This window comes from Gouania willdenowi, unplaced genomic scaffold (assembly GCF_900634775.1).
Source record: "Gouania willdenowi unplaced genomic scaffold, fGouWil2.1 scaffold_1_arrow_ctg1, whole genome shotgun sequence".
In the NCBI taxonomy this organism is placed as follows: Eukaryota; Metazoa; Chordata; class Actinopteri; order Blenniiformes; family Gobiesocidae; genus Gouania; species Gouania willdenowi.
Window position 1 is genome coordinate 174,838 of NW_021144952.1, and position 20,314 is coordinate 195,151.

Consider the following 20,314-nt stretch of genomic DNA (forward strand, 5'->3'; position numbering starts at 1 on the left):
ACACTTTATAAAGCACTGTGTTAAATGTCTGACTGAATTAAATAACTGTGTGTGTGTGTGTGTGTGTGTGTGTGTGTGTGTGTGTGTGTGTGTGTGTGTGTGTGTGTGTGTGTGTGTGTGTGTGTGTGTGTGTGTGTGTGTGTGTGTGTGTGTGTGTGTGTGTGTGTGTGGTTCCTCAGCTTCCTGTTTGTCATCGAGCATATGATGCCTTTGTGCATGGTGATCTCCTGGGTTTACTCCGTGGCCATGATGATTCAGCACATCGTGGCTGAGAAGGAACACCGGCTCAAAGAGGTGAGGCTCTTGTTCTCTCTTGGTGTAGCACATATGTTAAACTCAAGACCCGGGGGCCATATATGGCCCTATATATCATGCAATTTGGCCCGCCTGGAGAAAGTTAAAACGTCAATGAAAACAAAATATATGTGCAAAATACCAAATAATTCGGTTTTAGATTTCTCAACCATTCTAAATTCACAAATTTAATGAAACTACAAAATGCCATATTTGCAGGGGCTCATGTTTTTCCCACGCCTACTGTATATCACTTGTCCAAAATCATATTTTATCACAAATTGTAAAAAGAACTGACACTTTTTCTATGCAAAAAATTGTCACAAAATCACAGTTTTTAAGTGAATATCCTGCAGGTACTGATATCTGTCATTTATTGTTTGGATATTGTCAGTGCCTTTATATAAAATGTATATGTGGAAGTGCAAACTAGAGCACATTAATGTTGAAATTGAGCTTTTTTCCCCACCTAAAATCTGCTGCCCACTTAAAATAAACTCCTCCAGATTTGGCGCCTGAACACCCCTGGTGTAGCACTTCTACTGGTGATCGTAATACCTGGTGACTCATCCAACTTTCAGCAGTTCAGAACAAAGACTAAAAGCATGGTTTCAATGTTTCTGTCTTTGTGACTTATGTTATTGAGAACAATGATCAACGTTTGCTTTAAAATGTTTAGGCTATTACGAACTGAACTGCAACCGTGAGGTCACCAGATGAAATGGGCACCAGTTGGACTGAAATACCATAAGAGGAAATGGTTAAACCTACGAGGGTTAAGACTTTGGTGAATTTAATGTCAGAGCTCAGATTCCAACTACTGACATGATGGTACTGATATTTGGTGTATTGGTGAAGTAGTACACCAGCAGGTAATTTATGCAGTGATGGGCCGTCAGGGCCAGCAAGCCATTCTCTGCTGGCCTAAACATACACAGAAAAGTACATGTATTTTATTTTTTTGTAAATATTTTTAAATAAAATTATTCTCCCTGGTCTGTTCTCTTTATGTCATATGATATCCTCTTGGTTGCGCTGCTTCCAGTGTTATACATTATGGTAGAGTTTTTATCCAATCATATTTCAGCGAGCTTGTGTTGCCAGGTTCTATTAAATCTGCCTCAGGCCTTCAGAATCAACAGATCGGGCTCCTGCGCCTGTGCCGGACACAGTCAGTAGCGATAGCCAATAAGCTCTCGAGTCTGCGACACCTAGGCCAGCTCGAAGATCTTACGCTGAAGTTGACATCTACGCATCCTGTGATTGGATAAGTACTCGTGAGAACCTGGAAGGTGGCTATAAGATGTATTTTTTTAACACACGATGGCTAAAGGTGGAGAAGGGATGGTTTCGGTTGCAGATATACTTGCCACATCATTTTCAAGACAAACCATTCAAGAAAAACTGGACCTTGTGAGAAGAGGGCGTCCGACTCCCATGCTAGCTAACCTATCCCAGCAGGGAAAAGGGGAATGCTTTTTGTTTGCAACTGATCGATTTGGTGGTTGGAGCTACACTGGGTTTGCCAACTGAAGTTATTTCACCAAGGCAGCAACGAGACACCAAAACACGCAGGGCACTTACATGCTACGGTGCTTTTAAAAACATTTGGGGACACCCCAGTGGATCTGCAGCTCAGCGAACAGGCACGCAGGGAAACGGAGCTCAACACCGAAAAGGTGAAGAAAAATAGGGAGATATTGAAAAGACTGATGGATTGTGTCATGTTTTTAGGTAAACAGGAACTTTCATTTAGGGGACACAATGAAAGCCCCCAGTAATTGAATAGAGGTAAATATGTGGAGCTTCTTTCTTTTCTTGCTGAACATGACACAGACTTGCATTACCATTTGTCCACTAACAGGGTGGTGTTCGGACATCAAGCAAAATACAGACCTAATTTATGTTATTGCTGAAGTGATGGGAGAGGAGATCAAAAGAGTCCCTTTTGTCGCCGTCATGGTCGACAAAACCACAGACGTGGGTAACATGGCACAACTCACACTCGTACTGTGCTGTGTGACGGCCACAGGTGTCAAGGAACGTTTTGTGAATGTAACCAGTAGCAGGCGAGCTGATGACCTTGCTTCTCTTATTTTCCATTTTTTTGAGGAATATAAATGTTGTTGCACAGTGTTATGATGGCGCAGCGGTGATGGCATCTGGACTAAACGAGGTGCAGGCTAAAGTTAAGGAGAAGGCGCCTATGGTCTTATTCATTCACTGTTATGCACATCGTCTTAATTTAGTACTGACTCAAGGGGCCTCAAAGCGTAAAGATCCCAGAAACGCACACAACTCCCGGATATCTGCAAGCGGCGTCTTCCTCACGTTGTGCCAACACGGTGGCAATATACATCAAGATTGGTAAATACAGTCTTTGAGAAATGAGTTACGCTAAAGTTTGATCACATATTAGAACACCTCGATGAGTATGATAAGGACACTGTGCTTTTTGCAGATGGATTTAATGCATGTCTGGAGGATTTTAGGTTTTATTTGCTCAACACATTCAATGGGATTTTTGAGTATGCTAGTGTGCTCCAGACAAAAACATTGGATGTACAATTCTGCATGGCAAGGCTGAACGAGTTTTGTCACACAGTTGAGCAAGCGATGGGCAAATTCAGTGAGATATATAAAGAAACAGTGCGCATCTCAGGTGGTCCAAGTGTGCTCAAAGGCCAGGGCGAGGCGCAAGGCGATCTGTGTGCACACTTCCAAAAACTCTACAACAGGATTCTGGACAACATTCTTTCCCAGATAAGGAGTCGATTTCAGGACCATGAAATGTTGATGTTTCTCTCCATTCTCAACCCCCAGCATTTTCAGACATACAGGAAATAATTCCCTCAAGCAGCCTTCTCCAGCTTAATACAGAGCCACGAACACTATTTGTCCTTCCCCGACTTAAAACAGAACTGACTGTAATGTATGCCATGGCTGATTTTGAAGGTAAAACTCCCGCTGATCTCCATGATTTTCTTCTGAGCATCTAAGTGAGAGTATGGGACAACTTGACGCACTGGCCTGTTTGGCTGTGACCATCCCTGTGTCTACTGCCTTTGATGAAGGGTTTTAAAACTCATGCCAGAAACACGACCGGACAGACACGGCTTTCAGCATTAACCTCCATGTCCATAGAAAACGACTTACTCATGGACCTGAAGCGTACAGATCGACTGTACAATAGAGCCATTGAGGTGTTCTTGAAATAAAAAAAAAGAATGGATTTTATTTTCAAATAAGCAGGTGATGTGGGGGAGATCTATGTTTGTGAGTCCAAGCATTTTATTTGAATTTTTAAGATGTTTTTGCCATTTTATTTTGTTAGTAATCAATCAATGGTCACAAAATAAAATGGCAAAACATATTAAAAAAAATTTTTTGATCCACTGCAATTTATAATGTAAATAATGTGGGGCGCGCAGCGGCGCAACGTGTTCAGTTGTTTTGCTGTTGCATTTTCTCCAAAACAAATGCAAATAATGTGTTTGCTTTACTTTTTAATTTTCAATGAATTGTTGGTTTCGTTATCGCCTCGTTGGTGTCATATGAAATGACGACAATGCGCATTTTATTGGACAAACTTGTTTAAGTTCACGTATTCTTTTGGTGGACTTAATAAAACTTTGCTGACTAGTCTCTTAAAATCAGATTTTCTTTCCGTGATCTTAGTGTCCTACTCTTAATTGTGAATGCAAGCTTTTTGACTTTAAATGCTCTGGAAATTAAGTGTTGCTTGAACAGCCTATATTAAGGGTGATGTAATGTGCATGTGTGATTCTGTAAGGATTCTCGAGCTGTGGTGTCATATTGATGCTATTATGAGGTGTATTAATTTAGGTTGGACTAAGACGGATGTCACTGAAGGCCTAGGGGTGAAATGCACGGCCCGCCACTGAATGTATGTAAAAAAACAAAAGTTATTAGTACACAAAATGATCAGTCCGTCATCTTTCAGAGAAAATTCTCACACAATGACATGTGGTGTATCAGTTCAACAGGTGATTGTTATAATTCGTGACCTGTCATGTCAGAGGTGAGACTTAAAATGTAAAACCAAAATGAGTCGATATAAAAAATGCAAACTATAAAAACGGTGACCGTCAGTGACCGTCTCCTCATACTCCAACCAGCTGATGTTGCGTTTAGACTGATGATCATGTTACCTTGTGACTGATAGTAAAAAGTGTAAATGAATGTGCTGATATGTGATGATGATGATCAGGTGATGAAGATGATGGGGCTGAACAACGCCGTGCACTGGGTCGCCTGGTTCATCACGGGCTTCCTGCAGCTCTCCGTGTCGGTGACGGCGCTCACTGCAATCCTGAAGTACGGCCGTGTGTTGCTGCACAGCGATACCTTCATCATCTGGCTCTTCCTCAGCATCTACGCCGTGGCAACCATCATGTTCTGGTGAGCGTCCCGTTTTGTTTTGATGTCGTCTCTGAGCCCAGACCAACAGCGCCCTCTGTGTTTTTTCAGTTTCCTGGTGTCCGTCATTTACTCCAAAGCTAAGCTGGCCTCGGCCTGTGGAGGAATCATCTACTTCCTCAGCTACGTGCCCTACATGTACGTGGCCATCAGGGAGGAAGTCGCTCACGACAAAATCACCGCCTTCGAGAAGTGCATTGCTGTAAGAGTCGACAACCCATCCAGCATTTGTTCTGCTTTAAATTTGCTCACATGAAGACTTTCGAGTGTAGTGCTAAGTGTTACTGGGAGCCTCATCAATATTTACTGAAGTAGTAAAAACCAGTATATACTGATATTAACCAGTATACATTTATATAAACCAGTGTTAACCAGTATAACTCGGTGTTATCTGTCAGCTAATGCTAACTAGTCATTTCTCATCGGCAGGCTCTGTTCTCTCTGTCATTGTGTGTTTTTGTGTCATTTTCTCTTCAGTATGTTTTGATTATTGTTGTTTTTATGTTGTTGTTTTTGTGTGTGTTTGGTTGAATTGTCTTTTGGTTTTGGTGTCTCCTCGTGTCTCCATCAGTCCCTGATGTCCACCACCGCCTTCGGCCTGGGCTCCAAGTACTTCGCCCTGTACGAGGTGGCCGGGGTGGGCATCCAGTGGAGAACCATCAGCCAATCACCGGTGGAGGGAGACGACTTTAACCTGGGGCTGTCCATGATGATGCTAATAGTGGATGCAGCGGCGTATGGCGTGCTGACCTGGTACATCGAGGCCGTACATCCAGGTGAGCCACGCCCTCCATCTGTAAACACTGAGCGTCCAGCAGTCATCCACGTTTAAAGGCTCTGATGGAGAAAACATGGCAAGATAGAGAGGGATGTTATTGGATATCAAGGAAGGAAGGAAAATAAAATTGGAAGGAAGGAAAATTAAGATGTAAGGAAGAACATAAAAAAGGAATTTAGAAAATAAAAAAGGATGCAATGAAGTAAGTAAAGAAGAAAAGGAAGAAAGTAAATGAAAGGAAGGAAAATATTTTCCTTTCTTTCATCTTTTCTTCTTAAGGATGGAAAATAAAATCAGGAGGAAATGAAGAAGGAAAGAAGGATGGAAGGAAGGAAAATAAAGTAGGAAGTAGGGTAAAACTGCTGTGTTTTCCATCAGGCATGTATGGGCTGCCTCGGCCCTGGTACTTCCCCCTGCAGAGGTCCTATTGGTCGAGCAGTGGGCGTGGTGAGAGCTGGGATTGTCCGTGTGGAGGCAGAGCTACCAGGCTGAGTGTGATGGAGGAGGATCAGGCCTGTGCCATGGACCAGCGGCGGTCCGGTATGCACTAACTCCTCCTTCTTTAGGAGAGGTGTTATTCTAAACAATCAGATCATTGATAAATGTTCAGTCACCATCAGAAAAATGGCGTTTGGAAGGAATATGAGACACTTCTTCTATGTTTTTTTCCAGAGGAGAATCGTGGTATTGAGGAGGAGCCCAGTCACCTCCCGCTGGTTGTTTGCATCGACAAGCTGACCAAAGTCTACAAGACGGGCAGTAAACTGGCCCTGAACAAGCTGAGCCTCAACCTCCACGAAAACCAGGTGGTCTCCTTCCTTGGACACAACGGGGCCGGAAAGACTACCACCATGTAAGAGAACCAGTAAATCCACAACATTAAAGTTCACCACGATCTACAGTGAGGTCTCGGATCAGGAGGTCAGAGCCCTGACGTACACTAAAACACAGGAAGTGCATATGTAAAATAACGTTCAGATTTATAACAGAGGGAGCATGCACGTCCTACGCCTGTTTCTGTTTATAAATCACAACCAACTCTAAAGTTGTTGTATGTGAGAAAACACCTTGCTCCGCCCATGTGGTACTTATAAGAAATCATTGATAAATATTCACTAATACAAATTTCACAATGGACCATGGGGGAAAATGAGCGAATAAAACACATTTCACTCAATGGTAGGTGGAGGTATTAATTATTGAGGTGGACACACTGTGACTGAGGTGAAAAAGAAATGGTCAGACATTTGATTTGATTTGATTTCAAACACGAACACAATAGCAGGATTATCTCATAATGAGGGAAAACAAATGATAATAATTGTAATTAAAGAAAAAAATGAAAATAAATCAACAAGGCAAAGAGAGAACAAATGTTACAGAAATCCTGCTCATGAATCCTATACATGTTTGAAAAGGAGTAGGAGGAAGTATATACTTATATGACCCTACCCCTTGTAATATCTAGTACTATACATATAATCTTCTTATAATATGCACCTATTTACACTATACATATACATATACAGTACATATACTGTGATTCATATCTCTATAATTATACAATTCATGTGACCATTATACATTAATTTGTCCACACATAGACAAGTATATACACACCTATTTACAATTTTATCCCTTTAACACTTGTTCTTCGAGAAGATAAACTTTATGTATTTATATTTAAATTGCTTTAAATTCAGACATGTTTTTATTTCAACACACAAACTCTTCCACAACCTGGTACCACTTACTGACACACTAAAGCTTTTTTTTGTTGTTCGTGCTTGTATTGAACAAAAGTTCATTTTGTCTCTTAAGTTATAAGTCTCAGCTTTTTCAATAAACAATTTCTGAATATTTTTAGGGAGAAGTTTTTGTTGTGCTTTAAATTCTATTTTACTTGTTTGATGAGCTGCAATTTCTTTTTTAGATTTAGATTTATTGAATAGTGGCTTGGTGTGGTCCAAATATTCTGTATTATGAACGTAACGTATTGCTCGTTTTTGAAGAGAAACTAATGGTTGTAATCTTGTACTATTGAACAGTAAAGTGTGTGGCGTGCGCTGTAATTTAAAACATGTCTTGCTCTGTTGAGTACTGCTATACTTTTTAAAATCTTTTTTGAACATATTTAAAATGCGGTTTCCAACTAATTTGGTTGTCTAGTATAACATCAAGAAATTTAGTTTAATTTACTTGTTTAATGTAATTACCATCAAGAGAAACCTTAATTTCAACATGTTTTGGCCTGTTTCCAAAATACATAATTTTTGTTTTATCCATATTAAAGGATAGTTTGTTGATAGCAAACCAGGTTCTTATTTTACTGAATTCATTTGTAACATCACTTATTAATTGTTGTAGATCAGAGCTGAAGCAAAACATGTTTGTGTCATCAGCAAACAGTGTCAGTTTCAATAATGTAGACACTTTACATAAATCATTAATTTAGAGAATAAACAGTTTTGGACCCAATACAGATCCCTGGGGAACTCCACAGGTAACATTTAAGGAAGTAGAACAGTGTGCCCCTAAACTAACAACATCGCTTTCTATTGGTCAAAAAGCTCTACACCCAATCTAAAGCCTTACCTCTGATGTCATACTGCTCCAATTTCCCGAGTAGAATTTCATGATCTATAGTATCAAATGCCTTGGATAAATCATCAAATAGAGCGTGTTGTTTTTTTTATCAAGAGAAGTAATTATTTCTTCAACTGAATCGATGAGTGCCAAAGATATTGAGTGGTTTGCCCTAAATCCATATTGACATTCGGAGAGTAGATGGTGCTTATCTATGAAATTTTCCAAATGGTTATTAAAAAGCTTTTCAAGAATTTTTGAAAATTGTGGTAATAATGAAACAGGTCTGTAATTGTTGAAATCATGCCGGTCACCAGATTTATGCAGCAGTATAACTTTAGCTGTTTTCATTTGACAAGGAAATGCACCAGTACTAAAGGGTCGATTATTTATATATATATATATATATGAGTGAGAGGTTTTGAAATACATCTGATTTCTTTCTTAATTACATACATATCAATGCCATCACAGTCTTTTGTTTGCAAATTTTTTTTCAGCTTCAATCACTTCATCTTCATCCACAGGTGTTATAAACATAGGTGCTACTGATTTCGGTATTTTCCTGGCTAAATCTGGGCCCATATTAACAAAGAATTCATTTAGATTATTAGCATCATCATTCGGATCATAATTCTCACTGTTGTTTACATAGAAGAAATGTGGATATTTGTTTTGTTTTACTGTTTTATTCATCACCTCATTTAATAATTTCCAAACTTCTTTAATATTGTTTTTGTTTTTGTTTAGTAAAGTAGTATAAAATAATTTTTGACTATTTTGTAAAATATTAGTTAGCTTGTTTTTGTAATGTTTATATTTTATTTATTTTCAGATTATTTTGTTTTTAATCGATTAACTGCTTTTGTTGATTCTTTATTATAGACATATCATCTGATAAAAATTCAAGTGTTTTTCTTAACTCATCCAACTCTTCCATCGCATGGGTTTTCTTTGGGCCCTTTGGACGACTAAAGCCTGGGCCAGGTGGTGGATGGATGTAGCCTGGGCCTGCTGGTGGATGGATGTAGCCTGGGCCTACTGGTGGATGGATGTAGCCTGGGCCTACTGGTGGATGGATGTAGCCTGGGCCTGGTGGTGGATGGCTGTAACCTGGGCCAGGTGGTGGATGGCTGTAGCCTGGGCCAGGTGGTGGATTGCTGTAGCCTGGGCCAGGTGGTGGATGGATGTAGCCTGGGCCAGGTGGTAGATGAATGTAGCCTGGGCCAGATGGTGGATAAAAACGGAGTCGAAAAGTTATATCATTTTCCATAAGAACAGCGTCTTTGCAATAGGTGATGGAAAGGGGCGGAGCTCTCCCTCACAGACCAAAAGCTGGCGGAGATCATTAGGGACTTGCTCTGTGTTGTAACGGAGGCTGAGGGGGACACAAATGCATCAGCTGATCAGATGCATAATTTACGCATGATGGCACATATGTTTACATATGACAGTGTGGCTCAGATCTGCACTGGATGATGATCAGTAGAACATCTTCAAATGGTGCAGACTGATTGACAGACTGTGTTGCTGTATTAACTCGGATCAGTTGCAGATCAATTGGAGGGTTTCTATCCAAATCTGCCTAATTTTCATGGATTGATCAGAGCTAAGTTACAGGACCTAATGGAGCAGCCACATTAAATTAGGGGAAAAAATATTATTAAATGTTTGTGCAGCAGACGGAGAAGTCCATCTGCCTCCAATTTAACTTACTCAAAAGTCATTGTGTGCTTGTGTGCGCACGTCTCCACATTGAACGAGCAAAACGATAATTTTTTTTTTAGGGTGGTCTCCACCACTTCTGCATGCGGGCTAATCGTTGCTGCAATCTTAGTGAATTGCCAGCAGCAGGTTGAGGAAACTGCGTCACCAAAGGATTTAGGGACGCAACTGGTTCACCACCCTTTATTTCAGATCTTAGTGAATCCGCCCCTTATCTTTTCATGATTTGTTGTGTCAAGCTTTATCGTCTCTTGTCGTATGAAATCTCTTTGTATCATATCTTGCCTAATCCCATCTCGCCATAGCAGATCTTGTATTGTACCTTGTCGTAACATATTTTGTTGAATTGTACATTGTCGTATCTACTGTGTTGTATCTTGTCGTATCTTGTTGTGACGTAGTATGCCATATCATGTCGTATCTATTGTTTTGTATTGTATGTTGTTGTTACGTATCCTGTTGTATCGTACCTGGTCGTATCCACTGTGTTGTATTGTATCTTGTATCGTATCTTGTTGTATCATATCTTGTCATATTGAGTCTTGCCGTATCATACTTTCCCGTATCTATCACGTTATATTGTATCTTGCAGTGTTGTATTTTGCCATGTTGTATCCTGTCTCGTGTTTTTTCATATGTTGTTGTTACTTATTCTGTCATCTACCGTGTTGTATCGTATCTTGTTGTTGCATATCCTGTCGTGTCTACCGTGTTGTATTGTATCTTGTCGTTGCGTATCCTGTTGTATCTACCATGTTGTATCCTGTTGTATCTAGGCAAGGCAAGGCAAATTTATTTGTAGAGCGCATTTCATACACAAGGCAACTCAATGTACTTTACATGTTTAAAAAAGGGAAACAGAAAACATTCATCAGCTTAAAAATCAACAAAAACATTAAAATCAGCAGCAAGAACATTTATAATCAGCAGCAAAAACATTTCAAATCATCAGCAAAAACATTTCAAATCATCAACAAACATTACATCAACAACAACATGACCAAAAATCTCTCTCTCAATCATATGCAGTAGTGAAAAAAGAGTGCCTTTAACTTTGATTTAAAAATGTTCACATGTGATGCTGACTTCAGCTCTGCTGGCAGTTTGTTCCACTTCTTTGCAGCATTACAACTAAACGCAGCGTCACCATATTTGCTATGAACTCTGGGCTCCACTATCTGACCTGTGTCCATAGATCTGAGAGACCTGCTGGGTTCATACCTGACTAACATGTATTTTGGACAAACCCATTCACAGATTTATACACCAGCAGCAGAACTTTAAAGTCTATTCTGAGGCTGACTGGGAGCCAGTGTAAATACTTTTAAACTGGAATAATGTGCTGTGACCTCTTTGTTCTTGTTAAGACCCGAGCTGCATCGTTCTGAACCAGCTGTAGATGTTTGATGCTCTTTTGGGGGATTCCTGTCAGAAGACCATTACAATAATTCAGTCTGCTGGCGATAAAAGCATGGACTAGTTTTTCCTGATCTTTCTGAGTCATTAAACCTTTCACTCTGGAGATGTTCTTTAGGTGGTAGAAGCTGTTTTTGTGATAGATTTGATCTGATTGCTGAATGTCAGATCTGAGTCAATCAGAACACCAAGGTTTTTGACTTGGTCTTTAACTTTTAAAAATCGAGACTCAAGATAGTCGCTGACAGCAGTCCTCTTTTCCTTGTTACTAAAGACAATCACCTCCATTTTATCATGGTTTAGTTGAAGGGAGTTTTCACTCATCCAGCAGTTTACTTTTTCTAAGTAGTCACACAACACTTGTATGTAGTCGTTACGTATCCTGTCGTATCTACCGTGTTGTATTGTATCTAGTCGTTACGTATCCTGTCGTATCTACTGTTTTGTATTGTATCTTGATCGTTACGCATCTTGTCGTATCGCACCTTGTCGTATCTACTGTGTGTTTTCTTGCCATTATGTATTTTGCCGTATCATATCCTCTCATATCTATTGTGTTGTATCTTATCTTGTTGTTATGTATCTTGTCGTATCTACCATGTTGTATCATATCTCGTTGTATCATACCTTGTCATATTGTATCTAGTATCATATTTTGTCATATTGAGTCTTGCCGTGTTATATTTTGCAGATTTGTGTCCTGTTGTATCTACCGTGTTGTATCGTATCTTGTCATGTCGTACCTTGTCGTGTCTACTGTGTTGTATTGGATGTTGTATCGTATCTTGTTGTATCATATCTTATCATATTGAGTGTTGCCGTAGATCTTACCTTCCTGAATCTACCGCATTATATTGTATTTTGTTGTATCGTACATTGTCATATTGTATCTTATCTTCTCTTTTATACCTTATCAATCTTGTTATCAGCCAGGCCTCCTTCAGAGCTGGAGTGTCTCCAACAACTCCAGCTGAAGAATTTGACGTTTTCATTTTAATGACGCAGACGGACTCATGGAGAACTGTAACAGCTGTGGATCAATAATTTACCTCCCTGTATCTCCGTAGGTCTATCCTCACTGGCTTGTTCCCTCCCACCTCGGGCTCAGCCACCATCTACGGTCATGATATTCGCACGGAAATGGAGCGGATCCGACAGAACCTGGGAATGTGTCCTCAGCACAATGTGCTGTTTGACCGGCTGAGTGTGGAGGAGCACCTCTGGTTCTACTCCAGGCTCAAAGGCATGGCCGAGGACGAGATATGCAAGGAGATGGACAAGTGAGTCCCTGAATGTCAAAGCTTTGACAATGCACATGCAGCACGTCAGCCTAAAGTACACACAAAATGACAACAAAAACACAAAAGTATTCGAAAACAAATGAGACAAATACAAAAAATAGTTGTATCATATCCTATTGTACTGCCTTTGATCGTGTCCTATTGCATCCTATCATACCAAGCCTTACATTGTTGTATTTCACCATAGTGTGTCATATGGTGTCTGTATGTTGTATGTTATCATATCTTACCTAAACAGGTCTTATCGTATGTATCTTCTCAATCTAACAACCTTCTCTCATGGTGTCTCTGCGTGTCCTCAGGATGATCGTTGACCTTGAACTCTCTAACAAGCGTCACAGTTTAGTGCAGACTCTGTCCGGAGGGATGAAGAGGAAGCTGTCGGTGGCCATTGCCTTTGTGGGCGGCTCGAGGGCCGTAATCCTGGATGAGCCGACGGCAGGTGTCGACCCGTATGCCCGCCGTGCCATCTGGGACCTGATCCTCAAATACAAACAGGGTGAGTGACAGTTAGACCTGACTCTGCCCCCTCAGGTCAGTCTGTTTCTGTTTACGTTCATTGATGTTGTTTTTTGGTGAATATCTTTTACCTGCTTTGAGAAGCAGGTAGTTGTAGTTGTTTGCTGGTGTGTTGCTGCAGGTCGGACGATCCTGCTGTCCACTCACCACATGGACGAAGCCGACCTGCTGGGAGATCGCATCGCCATCATCTCTCACGGGAAGCTGAAGTGCTGCGGATCGCCGCTGTTCCTGAAGAGCACCTATGGAGACGGATACAAGCTGACACTGGTGAAGAAGCAGAGTGATGGCCGAGGTGGGGAACATCCCAGTAGAAGGTTGTGGGTGATTGGTTGATTGGTTGAGTTGTGGTTGGTTGGTAGGTAGGTTAGTTGGTTGTTTGATTGGTTTATTCTTTGTTGGTTGGTATATTGGATGATGGTTGGTTGGTTGGTTGGTTGGTTGATTCTTTGTTGGTTGGTTAGTTGGTAAATTGGATGATTCTTGATTGGTTGGTTGGTATGTTGGATAATTTGTGGTTGTTTGTTTGTTTTGTATATTGGTTGATTTGTGGTTGGTAGGTTTAGGTTGGTTAGTTGGTTGATTGGTGGGTTTGTAGATTTGTTAGTGGTCGGTAGGTTGGTTGGTAGATTGGTTGGTGTGTTGATTTGTGGTTGGTTGGTTGGTATATTGGATGATTCGTGGTTGGTTGGTTGGTTTATTCGTGCTTAGTTGGTCTTTTGGTTGGATAATATATATTGGTTGATTCGTGGTTGGTTGGTGTATTGATTCATTGTTGGTATATTAGTTGGTTGGATGGTTGGTTGGTTGATCGGTTGGCATGTTGAGTTGTGGTTGGTTGGTTGGGACTTTGGTTTGTTGGTTGGTTGATTAGTGGTTGGTTTGTTGGTTGATGTTCCCTTAGGGTGTGAGACTCCTGACCTTCCTGATCTGGTGCTCCCAGGTCAGTCCTCCTCTCCCAGCTCGCCGTCTCCCTGCTCCGAGCCTCGTGTCACTCGCTTCATCCGACAGTTCGTGTCGTCGTGCCTGCTGGTGTCTGACTCCAACACGGAGCTGTCCTACATTCTTCCCTCAGAGGCTGTGAGGAAAGGCTGCTTTGAGCGCCTATTTCAGGTGAGAACATCTACATTTTCAGATTTTCATCACTTATACAAACAGCCTTTTACCCATTAGTGTATCACTTCAGATGGTGATGGTTATTATTATAACTGGTAACTGCTGTCATTTATGTTTTACAAAAATCTGAACAACTCGTCCATCACAACACACAAAAAAGCAAATTCTGCATTCTTTTACATAGGGCCCTATAAAATCCGTTTTATTTTTTTCCAAATTCCATTTTTTCCATTTTAATTTTTTAAATTCCGTTTTTTAGAATTATTTATCATTTTTTAAAGAAAATATTAGTTTTTAACTCCTGTGAGGAAACAAATAAATATTAATAAAGAAAAAAAACTTATAATTAAACAAAAATGTATGTCAAAAATAAAGTACATACAATTAAAAGGTAGATAGTGGAAGAAGTGTGTATATATATATATAAGTTGTAGTGACATGGATTATTCTGACCACTCCTTTTTAATTATTCATATGTCATATAAAGATGTATGAGAACAGCATTAATGTCACCTGATTTCCACTCAAGGATCAATGATTTACTGAATCTGATCAGGTTTATTGATTAAGTTCTGATCAACTTAGTTAAAATTAACCTAATTTAAATTATCCTATCTTCTTTGTAATGTGGAATTTGACGTTGACTAAATGTTGCACTTTGTTACTTTTATCCCCCATAGTCAGGACGAAAGTAACACCATGCAATACACTGAAGTTAAAAAACAAAAGAATACAAAACATCTTTTTTAGGAAAACAACAAAACAATGTTCTGGCTAATCTAAGCCATGCACACTCTAAAAAAAAAAAAAAAAAATTACATTTTTCGTTAGTTAAATGTTTAAAAAAAAAATCAATTAAGTATAAGCATTGATTGTTTTCATTAGTTAATTTTTTATTAATTCATTATTTCAACATGCATTTTACTGTAGCTCTGATGAGGTGTTGTTAGAATGTAACATTCTAATAACGTTGCTCCAACTGACTTTTATTTTGTAAACCGGAAGTTCCCACTGAAACGGTTGCACTTGAGGTAGCTAGCTTACTGTGAATTTGTACCTACGAGAGACACGGACAAAAATTTGGAATAAAAAGAACTAAAGGACAGACTGAGTTATTCTTAGTTAGCCAGGCATAATAGTTCGAACACTGAGCAGGTTAAGATGATTAAAGCTGATCACGTTCTCACAGGGCACCGCTGCGCTACACAAACACGGGCGGCGCTTCACAGGCACAGCGAAGTTAACGTGCACTGGAGGTTCTGTAGTTAGCAGTCAGTGATGATTTGTGTTGCTTTTTAGACAGTGTTTGTGGTTGTTTAAGATGAGTTTAATGCAGCCAGGACAAGAGGAGGGAGGGCGGTGCACCTAATAAGCGGTCCCCAGAAATATTTCCCCATAAAAAACGTTCTTTGCCCCATGGTGACGGCGTTTCATGCCAATTTTTAATCGTTTTTATTGGTCGATTCCGTGATTCCGTCTGCGCATCCGTGAACGTGGATTTTATAGGGCCCTATTTACAGTTTACCAACATTTGTCATAAATTTTGTCAAAATCAGTCACAAGATAACATGATTAACAGTAGATCCCTAACAGCAGCTGGTACAAGGTAACCAACGTTCCGCAACTTCCTCCTACAGACACAGGAGAAGGATGAACTGTTTCAGGATGTTTCAGTGGTTTGATGACAATGCGGTCAGGTCATTCCATTTATTCAGTGCACACACACAGAATGCTGACTAGGGGGCGGAACAGTAACAAACCTGTCTTTCTCAGGCTTTGGGGCGTAGCTTGGACAGTCTGGCTCTGACCAGTTTTGGGGTGATGGACACAACACTGGAGGAAGTTTTCCTCAAAGTGTCTGAGGAGGATCAGTCGTTGGAGGACAGCGATGTTGGTGAGACCAACAGAGACGTGGATGTAATGGCGTACAAATACTCCTGAGGACCAGTTACTCAGTGTCAGGGTTAATCTCTCCTCTCTGCTCAGACGTGAAGGCCTCTCCGGGCAGCAGCTCCTCCGTGGGTTCGGGGAGCTCAGTTGTGCCATCGGTGGAGACCCAGAAACCAGAGGTGGAGCTTAGTAATCTAGTAACAAACTCAAGGCTGAGCCACAGCCGATCCTCCCTCAGGTCCTCGTCCTCCTCTGTGGGCTCAGTGAGAGGAGACGAAGGAGGACTGTACGCTGACTTTTATGGAGACTACTGTCCCATGTTAGACTCTGGACAAGAGTCGGACTCTGCCAGTCTGAGGGGTGAGAGAGCCACGATTCAACCCCGGAGCCTGAATGCAGGGCTGGGGTCAATTGCATTAAAATTAAAGTTCAATTACAGTTAATCACAATTACTGAGCGTTGAATAAATAAGCCCATAAAGCAGGGGTGCCGAAGTCCAGTCCTCGAGGACTGGATTCCTCAGACTTTTAGATGTGTCCTGCTCCTACACCTGAATCAAATGAATGGCTTGTTATCATGCTTCTGCAGAGCTTGATGACAACACATTGGTTTGAAACATATTTTAATGATTAACTACATATACAGTATGTAAGCCATAGAATTGGGTTTAATTAAATTGTAGTTTTTATAGAATTTCCATGTCAATTACAATTACAAAGTCAATTATCTGAACTCAATTATATTTAATTTAGCAACAGATGTTTTCAATAACAGTAATAATTATAATTATACCATCATTGTAATTAATTATCAATTATGCAATCAATAATTAGAATTGACCCCAGCCCTTCCTTAACGTTCATATTTCATATCTTATGTCTTTAAGCTCCATGTAACTCACACTGTCTCTGTTCTGTCCAGGAGACACAGGGACATCCTCGGCCCCGGAGCCCGACGTGCTGGAGGGGCGGGGCAGCTTCCAGCTGGACGGCTGGCGGCTGAAGCTAGCGCAGTTCTACGGACTCATCGTCAAACGTTTCCACTGCGCTAAGAGGAACACCAAAGGCCTGTTCTCGCAGATCCTGCTGCCGGCGTTCTTCGTCTGCGTGGCCATGACTGTGGCCTTGTCAGTCCCAGAGATTGGTGAGGGATTCTCTGCACCATCACTGTTACAGTTTTATCCTAGCTCCACAGCTTTAGACAACCACCAATCACTGCCACACAATACTGTCCTAAAATACCCAATATGGCAGCAAAAACACAAAATAATTCAAAAATTAAACATAATTAAAGCAAATACACAACAAAACAAACAAAAAGACAAACATTAGCAGAGGTCTTAAACTCATTTTAGTTAAGGGACCAGTTTTATCTCACGTGGGCCACAGATTTTGGTTGGAAAAGTATGGAATCAGAACAGTATCATTATGAATGAACTCTTGCAGGGTTTTTCACAAATGCACAAGCTTTGTTTCACAGTTGTATTTCAGATTCACAAATGTACACGATCTGTTTCACAAATATTATCTTGAGGCACACTTGACAGATTCATCAGCCAATCAGGTGTGTTTGCTTTCAGCCTATCATATGGCTTCTTACATTTTCTCCACACTCTTGTTTGAACACTGCGTATGCGCACACACATCAGTAGCTCTGTAATTGGTTTAAAAGTGTGTAGAAAATGTAAGTAGCCATATGATTGGATGAAAGTAGACACACCTGATTGGCTGAGGAATCTGTCAATCAGTTTTATCAGCCAATGGTGACGTTTGTGGACCCGCGACGTCAGGGCAGTCTCAGAATTCACCGCAGAGATTTCTCTCACAAATACACAGAGGTTTCACAGCACAAAAGCGGTTTGTATATGCACATTCAGCAATTTGCATTATTTGTGGATTTATATTACAAGTGTGCCTCAAGATAATATTTGTGAAACAGATCGCGTGCATTTGTGAATCTGAAATACAACTGTGAAACAAAGCATGTGCATTTGTGAAAAACCCTGCAAGAGTTCATTCATTATGATACTGTTCTGATTCCATAGAAAAGAAGCATTAAAAAAATTATCTGCCTTAGTTTGCACTTCCACTTGTAAATTATATATAAAATTTGTAAAGCACCAAAACAGTGACAGATATCAGTCCCTGCAGGATCTTCACTTTGGAATTCATAAAATGTGTAACAATTTTTGTGTAGTTTTGGCAATTTTGTGAGAAATGACAGGATTTTAGAATTTTTTTTAGTTTGAAATTAAAAATGCCTGCAGTCATGTAATATAAGCACAGGAAAACTGTGCTTATATCACTTTCTCTGTCATTTTTACTTTCTCCCACGGGCCGAATTTTATGCTTTAGAGGGCCGGATTTGGCCCCTGGGCCTTCAGTTTGACACGTGCATTAGCATGAAAAACACCTGACTAGTTAGCAGTAGCTCAGTTTGTGACTCACACTGTGTGCTGCTGAGTTACCGTTGGTGTTTGAAACCAGCTGGTGATCGTGTTGCCTGGTGACTGAGTGTTAGCTGGTTGGTTTGTGTTGTAGGGGACCTTCCTCCGCTGATTCTGTCTCCGTCTCAGTATCACAACTACACCCAACCCAGAGGGAACTTCATCCCCTATGCCAACGAGGAGCGACCCCAGTACAGGCACGCATCCTACTCATCTATATAGGTTTATATCTATCCATCCATGTATCAGTGGTCACATTCACTACATCCATCTGCTAGCAAAACATAAAATTAGGTATTATTAATAAATGCATTTCTTGAGGTTGAAGAAGGTTTTATTTTAGTTTTTCATTATTTACAATTTATTTATTTATTGTAATCTTCTTCTTATCATTATTGTTTTTAATTATTTACATTTTTATTTATAGAGGTTTTGCATTGACGTCACTGATAACACGTGGGTTTTGTTTATGCTTCCATCTTGGACGGCATCAGCATTTCAGTAGACCACAGTTTCAGTTGTGTGACTGTGATCATGATCTATAAATGAAGCCACATTTAATAGGATTTAAACTTTTAAATTACACTCGATCCACCTCCAAATGCCTAATTGAACAATTCAAGCAAAATGGTATTTGAAGTACTGCTGCTAATTTTAGCACACTGTACACTCAAAGCTCTCAAGTCTCACGCATTGGTCGTGAGACGTACAGAAATTACCAGGATAAAGGTGCGTTCACAACGAACGTGACTGAAGTGACTAGATTACATTCAAAAATGTAATCTAGTCACTTTACGAAGTCGTGTCGTAAATGACACGACTTCAAGCGAACTCCCTTTAAGCGGCCCGACTTGCGTGATTCCGACGACTATGTCCTGCGAGTCGAGGCAGCAGCCCCTCCCTCCCGCTATAGTGAGACCGCTGCAGAGGGAGGCTGTACATTTCCTCAATTTACTGGCACAAAATTAAAGCGTTTAACTTCTTGAACTAGAAAAGCACTCGGAGAGCGCAAACCTCCGCCAAGCAGCTCAAGCTCAGCTAAAGCTCCTGAGCCGTGACCGGAGCTGAACACATACCATGACTATCTGTCAACATTGAGCTGTGTTACCTTAACTACCTGTCGAGCTGTTGACTCTGAGAGAACCCATGACATCATCAACAAGAAGTTCCACAGTGTGGGTGGAAAAATAAATTATATATGTATATATATATATATATATATATATATATATATATATATATATATGTTTTTTTTATTTTTTATTTTGGCAGACAGAACATCACCAAAATGTAATCACCTGTTCCTTGTCCCATTTATCAATTTTCCTGAAAATTTCATCCAAATTCGTTCATAACTTTTCAAGTTGTCTTGCTAATAGACTGATAAATGCAGACGGACAAACGGAGGGTAAAACATAACCTTCCGCTCTGGCTTCACACTTGGCGGAGGTAATAAGCCTACATTCTGAGTGAACACATCCTTTAGTAACTCCGTAAGTTCATCATTTGAACTGTAAAAGCGGCGCTGTATACTGTAAATGTACGGCTGGAGAACACACACACTTATCAAATTTTAATCAAACTGCCGCTGCAGCAAAAGTCTCACTCTGAACTGAGTTCAAAACTTTCCGGTTGACAGCTACAATCCATTGTTCACGTCGCTTTCTGACAGCTGGGAAACGATAAAAGGACAAGCCAGGGACTTTCTCTGGCCTGTTTGTACATCCAACAGCACAGCAGTGAAACACCATGGTGTTATCGTCCAAGCTAAGTGCTGTCTAAGATGTCTGATAAGCAAAGATC

The 20,314-nt window shown here is 40.4% G+C and overlaps 1 protein-coding gene across 4 annotated transcripts in view; it reads left to right on the forward strand.

Moving 5' to 3' along the window:
• LOC114458867 (ATP-binding cassette sub-family A member 2-like) overlaps positions 1-20,314 on the forward strand; it is a 65,845-nt gene that overhangs the window by 22,822 nt on the left and 22,709 nt on the right. For 3 of the 4 annotated variants that reach the window (XM_028441240.1, XM_028441241.1, XM_028441243.1), the window contains 14 exons: positions 180-294; positions 4,526-4,716; positions 4,786-4,936; positions 5,306-5,510; positions 5,891-6,052; positions 6,185-6,365; positions 12,307-12,519; positions 12,843-13,039; positions 13,181-13,354; positions 13,964-14,172; positions 15,949-16,069; positions 16,162-16,425; positions 16,987-17,208; positions 18,606-18,708. In XM_028441240.1, the coding sequence (XP_028297041.1) occupies positions 180-294; positions 4,526-4,716; positions 4,786-4,936; positions 5,306-5,510; positions 5,891-6,052; positions 6,185-6,365; positions 12,307-12,519; positions 12,843-13,039; positions 13,181-13,354; positions 13,964-14,172; positions 15,949-16,069; positions 16,162-16,425; positions 16,987-17,208; positions 18,606-18,708 (2,508 nt within the window). The remainder of the gene's footprint in view (positions 1-179; positions 295-4,525; positions 4,717-4,785; positions 4,937-5,305; positions 5,511-5,890; positions 6,053-6,184; positions 6,366-12,306; positions 12,520-12,842; positions 13,040-13,180; positions 13,355-13,963; positions 14,173-15,948; positions 16,070-16,161; positions 16,426-16,986; positions 17,209-18,605; positions 18,709-20,314) is intronic. The other variant, XM_028441242.1, reaches the window with a different exon arrangement.